The sequence below is a fragment of the Branchiostoma floridae genome, chromosome 8, assembly GCF_000003815.2.
Source record: "Branchiostoma floridae strain S238N-H82 chromosome 8, Bfl_VNyyK, whole genome shotgun sequence".
NCBI lineage: Eukaryota > Metazoa > Chordata > Leptocardii > Amphioxiformes > Branchiostomatidae > Branchiostoma > Branchiostoma floridae.
In genome coordinates, this window is record NC_049986.1 from 11,465,058 (window position 1) to 11,479,006 (window position 13,949).

The 13,949-nt window shown below is 39.9% G+C and overlaps 2 protein-coding genes across 2 annotated transcripts; one reads left to right on the plus strand and one right to left on the minus strand.

The window, feature by feature from the left end:
• Nucleotides 1–133: 133 nt before the first annotated feature.
• On the minus strand, nucleotides 134–6,201 carry LOC118422091 (reticulocalbin-2-like). The gene is made up of 8 exons (XM_035829632.1): nucleotides 6,064–6,201; nucleotides 5,388–5,609; nucleotides 4,765–4,870; nucleotides 4,192–4,364; nucleotides 3,677–3,790; nucleotides 3,145–3,241; nucleotides 2,622–2,761; nucleotides 134–2,131 (listed from the first exon to the last, which is right to left on the minus strand). Exons 2-8 carry the CDS (start codon nucleotides 5,538–5,540, stop codon nucleotides 1,985–1,987), a joined length of 930 nt encoding a protein of 309 aa, XP_035685525.1. The 5' UTR covers nucleotides 5,541–5,609; nucleotides 6,064–6,201; the 3' UTR covers nucleotides 134–1,984.
• Nucleotides 6,202–6,422: 221 nt separating this feature from the next.
• Nucleotides 6,423–13,079, plus strand: LOC118422089 (4-trimethylaminobutyraldehyde dehydrogenase-like). Its single transcript, XM_035829629.1, has 9 exons — nucleotides 6,423–6,498; nucleotides 7,029–7,212; nucleotides 7,618–7,893; nucleotides 8,727–8,868; nucleotides 9,382–9,571; nucleotides 10,086–10,226; nucleotides 10,903–11,091; nucleotides 11,423–11,649; nucleotides 12,184–13,079. Exons 2-9 carry the CDS (start codon nucleotides 7,038–7,040, stop codon nucleotides 12,389–12,391), a joined length of 1,548 nt encoding a protein of 515 aa, XP_035685522.1. The 5' UTR covers nucleotides 6,423–6,498; nucleotides 7,029–7,037; the 3' UTR covers nucleotides 12,392–13,079.
• The last annotated feature ends 870 nt before the right edge of the window (nucleotides 13,080–13,949 follow it).

The window sequence follows — 13,949 nt, forward strand, 5'->3', positions numbered from 1 at the left end:
TGTTAGCCTTGGTCAGCTCCCGAATGTCGCTTCCCCTCCAACCATTGGGGGTGACCTTAGTAGTAACCTTTGGGAGCAATTCCAAAGTAATAAATCTGAATTTAAGTATGAATGTCCCTTGACACATATAATGCAAATTGGTGGCATTTGGGTTATTTACAGTATTGGTGAGGAGTCAATTCTGTGATAGCCTTTTAGATTTAAATAAGTGGTTTTAAAATGATTGCATTTTATTCTCATGTTCAAATTTAATGGACACACCAAAGCAAATCTCCTTCCCACACTCTTTATCAAAAAGCTACTTTAATCCAATAAAACATCAATGAATTATAAATCATGTGCTTTTCAGTATTCAATAGTAATAACAAGGCAGATAAATTAAAATGATAACAACAGGCAAGATATGATAATTAACATTAAATAAAAAATGCAGAATAAAGCAGCATATCTAAATTAAGACATGGCATTTTCAAATCAAAGCTACAAGTGTGCTAACACAGTTAAATAGACCTTCAAGGCTTGAAATACAAATGTGGGACACTAACATTATATCGAACAGCATTGTATGATGTTATCTAGACTTGCAAGTTTTTCTATCTCATTGTCTTTCATCCAATTTTATATCTTTAATTCATGTATTTGACATGAAGCAACATCGGCAATAATGCAACACTGAAAATTTTGTCTCTATGACAAACCACACTACACAATCTTTCCACATAGAAACCAATAAATGCAACATCTCTATTCACTCTATGCAACATACTACGTTGTATATCATATATATGGTCAGAGGCCAATGCTATAATTATAGTATTGTAGAATTCTGTGAGCATGCTTTTAATACTGTAAATGACCATTGTCCTTGTCACAATAGGTGGAAAAACTAATACTGGGTCAAGGTACATTGAATTGTCTCTTTTTGTTACTGTATTTCTTATGACAAAGGACACATCCCTTATAAAGTGCACATCCCGATTTGGGACTGATCACAAACCCTGTCATGTGAGCTGTCACAGAAAAAAATCAGTTATTAAAGAGCGCACCACTAAAGTAACATACATGCCAACTTTGCAGGCTGCAGCTCACATGTCCATGAGGTAGAGTCAAGCTTTGAAAAGTCCTACGGGGTAGCTTTTGTGGAGATGTCATGCAAAGTCTCTTACAAGTACTACCATTAGGTTGACCATGATTACCATTTCTATCCCTGCTAGTTAGGCAGAATTTACAGTTACTGTATTCTATACTTGGCAAACAATAGTTGATCAAAGGACTGTCCTGCTCTTGTAGCTCTAGGTCTAACTTCCAACTTGCCTGGAATGTTTCTTAAAGTTTATCTTGTATAAAAGGATGGAAAAAAGCTTTAAATGCTTAGTTTTCTTATTTTTGTAATAGAATCCTTTAAACCTACAACATGTAACAACATGAGGCAAGGGGACCAATGGCACAATCAAAACAGATCATTGTGGAATATGTCTCTCATACTGGCGTCTATATATACATACAGCAGGGTACTTTCTATACAGACAGCCTTTGCAATCTTAAACATTGACGGTTACTTACATGACATGTATCTTGCTATAACTAATCCTACCCTGTATACATGGCCATGTGCAAGAGACCCTTGGTGCATAGCATGCTATAAATAATAACATGTAGAAACTTACTATAGAAACAAAATATGTCATAGGAAGAAATGGACCAGTTGCGTTGCCCTATAAACTATACGGCTCTAGTGAGGTAGGAACCACAGCTTTGGATCCAGAACACCAGAAATGTTGCCTAATAGGTGCCTAAAACCTGATGTTCGTTCACATCTACCCATTTGTCCAAAGTGAAAGAGTGACAACTATCTACCATTCCATGTAGGATTGGGGGTTAAGTCTTAGTTTAGAATTACTCTAGAGAATTTCTGTACATGGCAAGTCAATTTTTTGTGCAACAGAACAGAGTGGTGGTTTTGTATTAAAGGTAACAAAGACCCTCACAGCTCCTGGTGGTCTATGGTGTGCAGCAGCTCCCCCTGTTCTGTCAGGTCGCTCTGCAGGAAGAGGTCGGGGTCAGACATGATCTCCTCTGCCGACAGCTTCTCATCTTTGTTGGTGTCGGCCATGGACAGGAGATGGTCAGCCTGCAATGAGTATGGTATTGGTATGTTCCATAGAAATGTACAGAGCAAAGACAAACCAAAAGTAACGGTACGTATACAGTACTGAGTCAAGAGGTTTTTTTCTGGAATACAATGTGAATACATGTGCTAAACAGAACACAATGTGTAAATACAATTCAAGACCTAACTGCCCACACTGGCAAAGCAAACAGCACTCCAAGAGTTTCCTTGAAGTTCACTAAGGCAGCATACAGGTAGTTTCCTCTATCGTATTCAAGTGGTAATGCTTATACAGTAGTAGTTTTAGTAGTTTGTACTAGTAGTTTTAAAAGTAGGCAGTTTAATAAAGGCATTGATATTACATCAGTTCTTTCTTAGGAAAAAGAATATGATAGTTAACAAGAAGTAAACTACAAATCCCTGTGTAACTCTTATCGTGTTCACAAAAATACCAACAAACCAACAAGTGAAAACATCACATCCAAGATTAGGATGGTGCAACCATTCTGACCTCCTCCTCAGCTGCTTCTCTGTGGTTGGGAGTGACCCATGCTGCGACCTCCTCCCCCTCCAACACTCCATCTCCATCCTTATCATACTCATCAAACTGTTCCCTCTCCACTATCCTCCACTCCTCCTCACTACTGTAGGCTGGGGAATCAAAGAAAGTTACCTTGTGTAATTTAGACACGGAAAACAACTTATTGTACAAAAAGTAGAAGTTGACCTTAGTTGAAGGTTAAAGTCCTTCCCACACCAAATGGCACCTAATGGTATCTCTGTTTCTGTTGCCTATGCCACAGAGCATTGTGCAATCACTACAGCAGGGGGCTGGTCCACTGGTAGTGGTCTGTGTATTCATCTACCATGATAGCATTTCCCAAATGCTAAGTGCTCATCAGAGAAAGTAGCATGTACTATTTCTAAAGTCTTTTGCGTGATTCGACCAGGATCAAACTCCCAACTGCAAGGCGACCACTCTACGCACATTGCACCAGTACAAAGAAACTTTATGTAGAACCAAGTGTACTTACATGAATCAGGCTCATCATCACCCAGGTACTCATCAAAGTCTATCTTCCCATCTTCATTCCAGTCACTCTCCTCCAACTTCTCCTCCACAAGAAAGTGCTGAAAAAATGGTTATCAGCATCAAACAAAAATGCATGAAAATGGACAAGCCATGCTTAGCTTGAAATAAATAATTGCATGTACTGTGATCTAAAAGAAGGTGCAGTAGTGATTGAAAACTTATCCAGTTTGTGTTGGAAGAAAGTTTATTTGTACAATAAAAAAGTTCTCTAACATTTTTTCTTATAAGAGCACACCTTTATTCCACTTCCACCAGAGGAGTTGGTCGGTTACGCAGGAGGGTAAACATGAACCTAAGCCTGGACTGACTCCCCTGACCAATTTCCCAATTTCACAATTTTTTTTCCAAATTCTACGATCCCTGTACCTCTGTAGGAAGGCCTAGCCAAATTGTACAAAAGCATGAATATGTATCCAAAACTCCAAAGTAAGAGAGTTAACATCTAGGGTAGGATATGTAGTTGAGCTACTCACATGCATCCTGACATACTCCTCAGGGTGCTGGAAGGCCAGCCACTCCACCTCGTCTAGCTTCCCATCCTGGTCCTCATCTGCCTGCTGGAAAAACCTGCGGTCATCCTGGATCATCTGGAAACATGGGACAAAACGTAAAACTCAACACAATGATTCTGAATCACAATGATACAATATCATTTCCATCAAATAGAGCTTCCCCCAAGTTTTTTCATAGCGTTATGTGAAACTCAATGCACATTCTCAAGTTCCAGGCAATTATATGTTCATCAATATTCCTCTCTACTTTTTAGTTACATACCTAACATATTTGAGAGTCCTTGCAGTTACATATGATTTATATGTTTCCCCTATAAGTTTATCTCCAGGTACTGAATGTTTATTACAACTTCCACCAGTGCTGGTAAGAAACAATATGTGCAGAGGAAATACTAATTGAAGACAACAGTGGACTATGTTTCCTGCATATTCATAGTACAGGCTGACAACAACCTTGACAACTGAAATGATTGTACCTCATCCTCTGCAGGGTCCCCCTCCATGGAGTACTCAGCACCAAAGGTATCCTGTAGGTACTCCTCCCAGGACACCTTACCATCCTCATCCAGGTCTATAGTTGGGAAGGTGTCTCTGGCCTCCTCAACAGAGTAGGTGTTGAAAGACTCCAACATGTGATCCACTAGTTCATCTGTCAACATGGTGGGAAATTAGGATGATGTGAAGAATGCATCTTTCATTTAACAGTTTTAAAATATTTTTCTGCATATGTATTTAGCATGACTTCTTGGGAATTTTTTCAGAGTCTAAGACTTTAATTAAGATCATGCCTGTTTAGCACATGGGTCTGCAAAATTTTGGAATTATTAATTATCATACATTATTTCAGTAAATAAGTCTTCAGGGGAAACGTTTATTCCCATGTTAGTTCATGACCTGAAACCCTGACTAGCATATATCCGGTATTGCCAGGAAAGCCGGGACAGCCTACCTTCAAGGCTAGGGATTTCATGTCAAGACTATCAAGACTGTGAGTATAACAGAACTACCTGGGACCTAAGTTTGATCCATGTCAATCACCAGACACCCACCTCTGTCCAGTAGTCCATCCCCATTCACATCAATCTTCTTCACCAGTAACATCAGTCTCTGTTTGGACTCTTCAGGGGACAGCTTCTGGTATTCTTCTGCTTCCTTCTGCTCACGGAAACACAAATATTTATACGTGGGATAAATATGAAATACAACATGGGGTACTCAGTATTGTTTGAGTACGGCCCGGCCGCAGGTAGGAACACCTGACAGCTGAAAGCAATCCAACCCGCGGGAGGGCTGGGACTGAGCTGGAATTGTTAAAATCAAACTATGGAGCCCTTGGCCCTAACGTGAAATACGGACCATAAAAAAAAAAACACTGATATTGAATATAAATACCCTGGCCTGGGTATGATATAAAAATTTTTAATTTGATAATCTTTAGCATGTCATTATCTCTTCTATTACAGAGTGTCAGAGCACCTATATTTAGTATAGAGTCAATCTAAGAAAATCAGTCTAGATCTACTGCAAAGTATTAAATTCACTTTGTGCCAACCTTTTTCTGCCAATTTCATGACTGAAAGGAGCCTATACTGCATAATTTGAGGGTGTCAGATTCATTACAATAGAAGAGCTCTTTGAAATGCTAAAAGAGTTGTTGACAGAACACACAAACCTTCCCTCCCAGCAGTATCTCCCTGTCAAACTCAGCATCATGTTCTCCATCCACATAGTGGTCAGGGTAGTGGTTGGGGTGGATGTGGACATGACAGGTAGTGATGGGCAGTTGCCATAGCAACAGGAGGCATGCACAGAACGGCAAATCCATAGTGTTGTGATGCTGATTTTGGGTGTGGCCTTCCCTGGATGGTGTGAGCGAGTGAGATGCCTCCTGAACCTGTCAAATCAATGTCAAAAGGGGAGGGAATGAAATTCAGACAGAGTACGTCAGTGTATTGTTTCAAAAGATAGAAAGCACTGAAATAAAAGAAGAAGCCAACAACTGAAGTGCCTGGTATTCATTTCATAACAAAGCCTCAGAGTCAGAGGGATTCATTCATAATCACTTAGTGAATCACAGGACACGTCACTGAGGCGGCCACTACAGATTATATTCTGTATCTACTAACTTTCTATATACACAGGGCTTATTGCGGACCCATCGCACACATTATGTCCTTAGTCTAAATCTCAGTGAAAGTACAGAGGCTGGGAATAACGTAACATCTGTAGCACTGACCTTGTGACAACAAACGCTAATCTCCTACAACTCAAACAAGATCAAGCTTACAAATACCACATTTAGAGAAATCAGAAGAATGAAAATGTACTGAAACCTTACCCGTATTTATCTTAACGTTGCATAGGCTGAAAATCTCCGATCAGAGCCTTTTAATCATCGAGAAATTGCGTTAATAACAGCAGCAATCAGGTGATCGAGTTATGTTTCTCCTGTTTGAATTTGGGGCCCCAAATTAGCTTATACCATTCCTCGATAAAGGGGGGTTTATTGAAACTGGAGCTTGACAAGATTGTTTCCTTTCATTACCGTAGACTATAATACTAATAATTAACATCTATATAAGTATAACACATGGCTTATAAAGCTTTTAAGTATCAAATATTGTGACTGTATAGTATTCATCACATTGAGGGCTCAATGAAGAAAAGTGGCACATTCTAACAAACTGTGATCTGTGACCTGTGACCTTCCCATCACCGTTCGTCAGCTGTGGCATGCCTGTAAAAGTTTGTTTGTAAACCTTGTCGATAGCTGTGGACAATTGGTGGGTAAACTTCTTCCTTAGACAGCACTTAACGCTGGATTTCGTTATCATCACTTCCTTTTTGTAACCAGCGACAACAGTTGTGAAGTAAAAGTAACGATAGTTTACTTACTATGTATGTGGGGAGGGTAACGTTACAGTTAAGACCTACAAATCCAAATCAGACCAAATTGAGATCTTTGACCTCCTTGCCAAGATTGAGACCCGTTGACTCTTGCTTTTGACACATTTTCTATTTAAATGAACTTCCAAGTTCTGGTCGTTAAACTACTTCATAGTCCAACTTACGTGATCAAAATTTAAGGAGTTGTTAAGGGTTGCTTTTGATCATGTCAAGGAGGCCGGAGGAGGCTTGATCATGATTGCTTTTCCCTCCAATTTTTTACTTCCATAGTACTCTTCACTCTTGTCTCAACATAAATCCATTATCAATTTCACAATCACAATTTCCTCGACATAATACTATTCATTATATTGATGTTTTCTTACATTTAAGAGCATTTTGAACTTTATATATCTCATTTTTTTAGGAAGAAACCATGTGGCTCCAGCAGGTAGTTCTGAGGGGTGTCCAGGTTGTTGGCAGGAGGGGTGTGTGTTCTACAGTCAGTAATGGGAAACTCCCGCTGCACTTCAACTACATCAATGGAGAAAGGGTATCACCTCTGAACCCTGACCCCACACAGGTCATGAAGGTGTTGGAACCTGCGACAGGTGAGATGACAAATTGAAGATTTTTTTTTTTTGCTTTCAGATTTGATATCCTTGAAAAAAGGAAGAAAAGGGTTTTTTTTATCAGGATATTCATATTGAAATCCCACCCTCCTAAAAAGCCAGGTTTTAGTTTATTTGTTGCTTTTTTTGCAAGCAATTGACAATCATATGCAAGAGTAAAAGTATTGGTGTCTAGCCTGAAAATGGCTTATTCTTTCTCCAACTGTGGCCCCTCTGTTTAGAATTTTCTAAAGCTACGCAAAATTAAATGTCAGGCTGATAAGTTTCGTTGGGCATACAATCAGTATTTCTTGTCAAAACGTTGTTTAAAGCTAAATATACTAAGACAATCAGGAGTTGCAGATGACATGTGATGATTGTACACTGCTCCTTTTCCATCTATAGGAGATCTACTGATCGAGCTAGAGACATCCGGCCCTGACGAGGTGAACAGAGCTGTCCAGTCTGCCAAGGAGGCCTTTACCGAGTGGAGTCAGCTGACAGGCCTGCAGAGGGGCCGGATCATGCAGAGGGCAGCACAGATCATCAAGGACAGACAGGAGGAGTTTGCGTACTGGGAGACCAGGGATACGGGGAAGCCGATCTACGAGGCCAGGATGGACATCTGGACAGCTATAGATGCTATTGAGTACTTCTCTGGGCTAGCTCCTACAATCGCAGGTGTGCTGATGTTTCCTGTCTGTCTTTTTAAGATTCCATAAGTTACATTTATCAGATATTCTCCTAGGCAGAAATCATAAACAGCTGCATAGTTGATGGACATTCTCCTGCACATTGTGGCCTACACATTCTCTTAATCAGATCCTTACCTGCAGCCTATACAATACACCTTTAGCTTGGGGAGGCTTTGCTAAATCAAGCTACTTTTGTTGATTTGGCATCTGACCAGCTTTCATCCAATCAGAAAATTGCCTGTGATTTCTTATGGTAAAAGACAATTCTCTGATTGGCTAACAGCTGGTGAGAGGCCACGCCCACAAAAGTGGAAACCTCGGCCTGGTTTATCAGAGTGAGAGTGTCCCCAAGGTATAATGTATAGGCTGCAGGTAATGCTCTGATTAAGAGAATGTATAGGCCACAATGGAGGCTTTGCATAGAGGAGTACCATCACCTATGCAGCTGTTTATGGAAAAGACTAAGGAATTATTACATGGTTGCCGTATGCCTTTAAGGCTTTGCAATTTCTCATGGGAATTATCTGATTTGTTAAGTAGTGTCATATCACGTAAGGTGGTATCTCACTGCACTTGGGGCACCGGTGTGGCACTGCAAGGTTTGTTCACTGTGGCGCTGTTGTGTTATTTTCGCCGATTTTTCATAGTTAAGTATTGCGTAATAAGTAGAAGTATGACTTAGAAGACCACAAAATACTCAAAACCTAAGGAAATTTTTTTTATCTCTGAAATTCGGTGAGTAATATTTCGAACCCCGCAGTGCCGTATCGGTTCCCCAAGTGCAGTGAGATACCACCTTAACTTTCCCACCCACCACAGGTCAACATGTTCCCCTTGCCAATGGTTCGTTTGCCTACACCAAGAAAGAGCCCCTGGGTGTGTGTGCCGGGATAGGGGCATGGAACTATCCTATACAGATGGCAGGGTGGAAGTCAGCGCCGGCACTGGCATGTGGCAATACGTAAGATTTACATCATCTAGTTCATATATGTACCCTTACTAGTGTCTTACCTACATCCATTATGCTTTTAAGCTTTCTTAAAAGAAAGATCTCTAAACACATTTGGCTGAACACCTACAGTGTATATGGTAGTCTTTAAAGTTCTAGGAAAAACACATTCTTATGAATACAATATCACCCAAGTGTTATCACTAAGTGTTTAGAATTTTAGGGGCACATTTCATCATTGCAGTAAAATTGTTCATGACTTAAATCCTTCAATTAAAAACAATTACATAACAAAAGTTGGTCTACTTTTAAAGATGTACAAGATAAAGATTAATTCTACTGAAATGCAGCATCAGTAGTCCTGTACACTTCAGATATCCTTGAGTTCAACACATTCTTCACAAGGCCTCAATAACACCATTTTATTCATGTTCTGGTCTTGAGGGAGATGGAATCATGAGAGTTGACATTACAAATGTAACATTATACATGTATTACAAAACTATCTAAACATCTATGTCACAGGTTTGTTTTCAAGCCATCCCAGTTCACCCCCATCACAGCAGTGATGTTAGGAGAGGTGTACACAGAGGCAGGACTGCCCCATGGCTGCTATAATGTAGTACAGGGTGCAGGGGAGACGGGGACACTGCTGTGTGAACATCCTGATGTAGCCAAGGTCTCCTTCACTGGCAGTGTGCCCACAGGCTCAAAGGTAATGTTGATAGCCTTCAGTCAACTTCCTCAGTTATTTTGCTGTGTGCAATTTAATGTCTTTGAAGTATACAATGAAACTAAGAAGTTGCATTTGTCATTAGTGAAACAGTATGCTTGAAAAAATATTGATAAAAGTCATAAGAATCTATAGCTACGTGTACATATGATACAAGGTAAAGCTATTAGTCTTTCAGGTCATAGAAATATTTGATATTGTGTACATTTGTAATCTTTCTTGAAAGAAAATACGTAAAGCTGTTGTTTCATTTCATATGTGATTATATGAAAACATATGGTTTGACAGTTAAGTCATGATTGTTGCTATGTTAAAAATCCCTTTTTTCTTACATATTGTAAGTGTATTTACATGTACTTAACCTATTGTTTCCTTTCATATGTGATTATACAAAAGCATATGGTTAAAGCTTACTCATGATTGTTGCTGTGTTAAAAATCCATTTTCTTCTTACATATCATATGTCATTGTTGACACCTGTAATGACCTGTTGCAGGTGATGGCAGCTGCAGCAGGTGGCATTAAGACGGTGACGTTAGAACTGGGAGGGAAGTCTCCTCTCATCGTGTTTGCTGATGCTAACCTGGACAACGCTGTGGGCGGGGCCATGCTGGGCAACTTCCTGTCTCAGGGAGAGGTTGGGTTGGACTTTTCTTAATTCAACATTTCTTTAGTTCAAGGACTATAACTTAGGAAACAATACTACTGTTTTTTAAAATCTATTTCTGTGAAATGCCTTTTTACTGCTGAATTATGCACTGAAGTATGAAATAATAAAAAGGTGCATTTTGTGCTGCTTCATGTATTGATCTTTGCACATCTATCTATTTGTAACTGTTTAATTCTATGACAGTTTTCTAAAGATATTCATCTGTAAGCTTTCCTTCTATTATTTTGATATCACTAAAAGGTATGTTCTGACCCATATCTTGATATTCTATGCTGTCTTTGTTACATTTGTGATCATTTATGACCATCCAAATGTTCCTAATCATAAAATGTCCCTCTTCACCACATCTTCAGGTGTAGTCTGACCTGTGCTGATGTTCCTAGATGACACAATTGCCTGTGTGACAGACATGTTCTATGTCAGACTACCCTGTACAGTAGAAGCCGCTTTATTGCATACCCCATTTGCCAGTGTATTTCATGTAATTATTTAGGTGGTGCAACAATGCAAAGTTATCCAGCTGGACCGCACCGGTTTGGGATTTGGAGACCCCATGCAATTAACACAAGTGTGTGGTAATTTGTTGTGCAATTAACTGGCTTGTACTGTATCTTGATCTCAATGGTTCAACCCTCCCCTGCAGGTGTGTTCCAACGCGACCCGTGTGTTTGTGGAGAACTCGGTGATGGACCAGTTCCTGGCCAAGCTGGTGGAGCGCACCGGGAGGATGAAGGTCGGTGACCCCATGGATGACGACACGCGCGTGGGCGCCATGATTCACCAGGACCAGGCAGACAAGGTCATGACCTACCTGGATGGAGCCAAGAAGGAGGTGGGATGAAAGTTTTAGTTGTAATTATTATTTTGATGCCTGAGGTTTGGGTCTCAGTTTTGTTAGTAAACAATACAAATTGTTGACAGCAATCAGAATGTAAACATATTAAACTTTACCTTTTGATACAACAAGTTCCATTAACAGGATCATTATGTCTCATCTTTGTTGTATCATTGAATAACTAACCATCATCATGCACGTACAGAATGATAGTAATAAGTATTATGCATTATTTTAAGTATATGTTTGTGTTGTTTTAAAGTCCAAATGAGAGGAATATTAAGTTGGAATAGTAAAGCTGTACATTCTGCACCTGTCCTGTACCCAGGGTGCAGTAGTAGCCTGTGGAGGTGAGTTGGTGACCCCGGATGACCCCAGGCTGAAGGGTTGCTACATCTCGCCCTGTGTTCTCACCAACTGCCACGACAACATGACCGTGGTGCGGGAGGAGGTGTTTGGCCCCGTGGTCTCCATCCTGGGGTTCGACACGGAGGAGGAGGTCGTACAGAGGGCAAACAACACAGAGTTTGGACTCGCGGGGGGAGTTTTTACAAAGTGAGTGGTGTTGGCATACCCCCTGAGGTGTTGCCAAAAATGGCTTACTACATGTACTTGCTGCATGTTATTCACTAATCAGCTCTTGCATAGGTCAGTTCTATGCACTTTCTATCAGATTTATACTTACTGACTGACTGATGATTAAGTCATCATTATATACTGCCATACTTTTTCTCATTTCTCATTTTACAGAGCCATCTTCAAAAATTAAATGTTACAAACTCATTTTTATTTGACCATGTAATCCAAGATATATGTATGTTTGCTTTTGTAGTGTTAAAATTGTTACTCATTCTGTTAAAAAAATGTAACAGTTGAACAATGTTTCATATATTTCCCCATAAGTACATGAAATGACAATTCTCAAATGCATGTATAGAATCAATGCATGTAAAAGTTAAAGAGTTACATTTACATTTCAACATTTAATCAACGAGGTTAAAATCATGATTTTAACTTTCTTGATTTAATCATTTTTTATTTAACCTCCTTGCTTTAATCAATCATTTCTTATCCTCTCTCCTGGCCCAGTGACTTGACGAGAGCTCACCGCGTGATCGCCCAGATGCAGGCTGGGACATGTTACATCAACAACTTCAACATCATTGACGTGGCCGTGCCGTTCGGCGGATTTAAGAAGTCCGGCCTGGGCAGGGAGAACGGGCTAGTTACTGTAGAGTACTACACTCAGGTCAAGACTGTGTATGTGGAGATGGGAGATGTAGATGCTCCATTTTAAGAGAATGACTTTTCTTCCACAGACAACATTCTATCTCTTTTCATACATTTTGGAAAGGGTCCAATACGTTAACACCAAATCCCTGTGACTTTCGCAAATTTTTGTGCTGAGCATCACTTCAAAACATTTGCTCACTATTAAATTGCAGATCATTCATGCATAATACTAGGACTTGTTTTCTTGGCACTGTCACAATCACACCAGGACTGGAAAAACTTCTGAGAGATGTACTTATCATTGCTTGCAGGAATTGGTAGTAAAGACAGTCAAGTTTTGAACAAGATTATACGCAGTGATGGGGAGTTTTGGGGAAAGAATAAGTCTGTGAAGACTTTAAAACTCTAAGGAGATTGAAATGTACCAGTGTGTCATTGTTTTAGAATGGCAGACAATTGATTGTTAAAGTCCGCACTGAATGACAAGTTTTAAGGAAACAACAACATGAGACATAATCTTTCAATGGCTTGATGATTGTTTGTAAAGCACAGAAGAGAAAATCTTTGTGGTGATAAGAAATTACAGCCTTTCTCCTGTAAATCATGACCAGAAATTATTGCAGATCACCTTGCAAAATGATTAGCAATATCTGAGTTGTATAATGTTATGTTGCCAACCTGTAGTATAGGAAAATTATACCCTGGTAGTCAACATTCAGGGACTGTGTGAAATTAAAGAATATCAGAGGTCATTGCCTGTACAGAGACAACGTGTGAAAGATAAATATTCTGGTCCTGGGGAATGCAGGTCTTATTGTCAATGATATTTCTCTGTTTTAAGTGTTTGTTATTCACACAAGAATCAGCCCATGTGGAGGTAGCTGTTGAAAATAAACTCTCCTCCTTCCTTCTCTTGATACCTTTCTCTTCATTCTTCACCAACTGAGAGGCAATCCTAAAGGAAATGACAAAAAATAGTCATTGAAACCAAACATTTCATGACAAATACTGGAGCTTGAGTGACATACATTAAGGACAGTGAGTGCGTGTGTTTGCCTGTGTGTGTGTGTTTGCCTGTGTGTGTGTGTGTGTGTGTGTGTGTGTGTGTGTGTGTGTGTGTGTGTGTGTGTGTGTGTGTGTGTGTGTGTGTGTGTGTGTGTGTGTGTGTGTGTGTGTGTGTGTAGGATGTGACCACCTGTTTTGCCAGGTAGCATGGAGAAATATCTATTGGAGGGGAAACAACATAGGCTGTGAAAAAATATTTGTTAACGCAATGAGTAATGTATACATTTACATGACACCGTACACGTATTGCAAAAACGCTCGAATTCTGAACGGTTCTAAAGCGTCGACTAGTGACCAAAATTATCATTGCAGCAAAACAGCCATCAACATACTGCAATAATTGCACAAACCGCTAGTCGTCTCCATTGTCACGCGGGCAGCCGTTTTGAACCTAGCATTGGCAGTGTGCTGAAGTGTTCTCAATACGGGGTGGAATTTAAAGCAATTTAGTAGGAAGTTGGCCAAGAATGTGTAGCAAATCACGTATATCTTAGACAACGTCATATTGCCTACTCTCCAAGCAGAGGTTAGGCTCCGGCTGTTTTTTAACGTTTTTT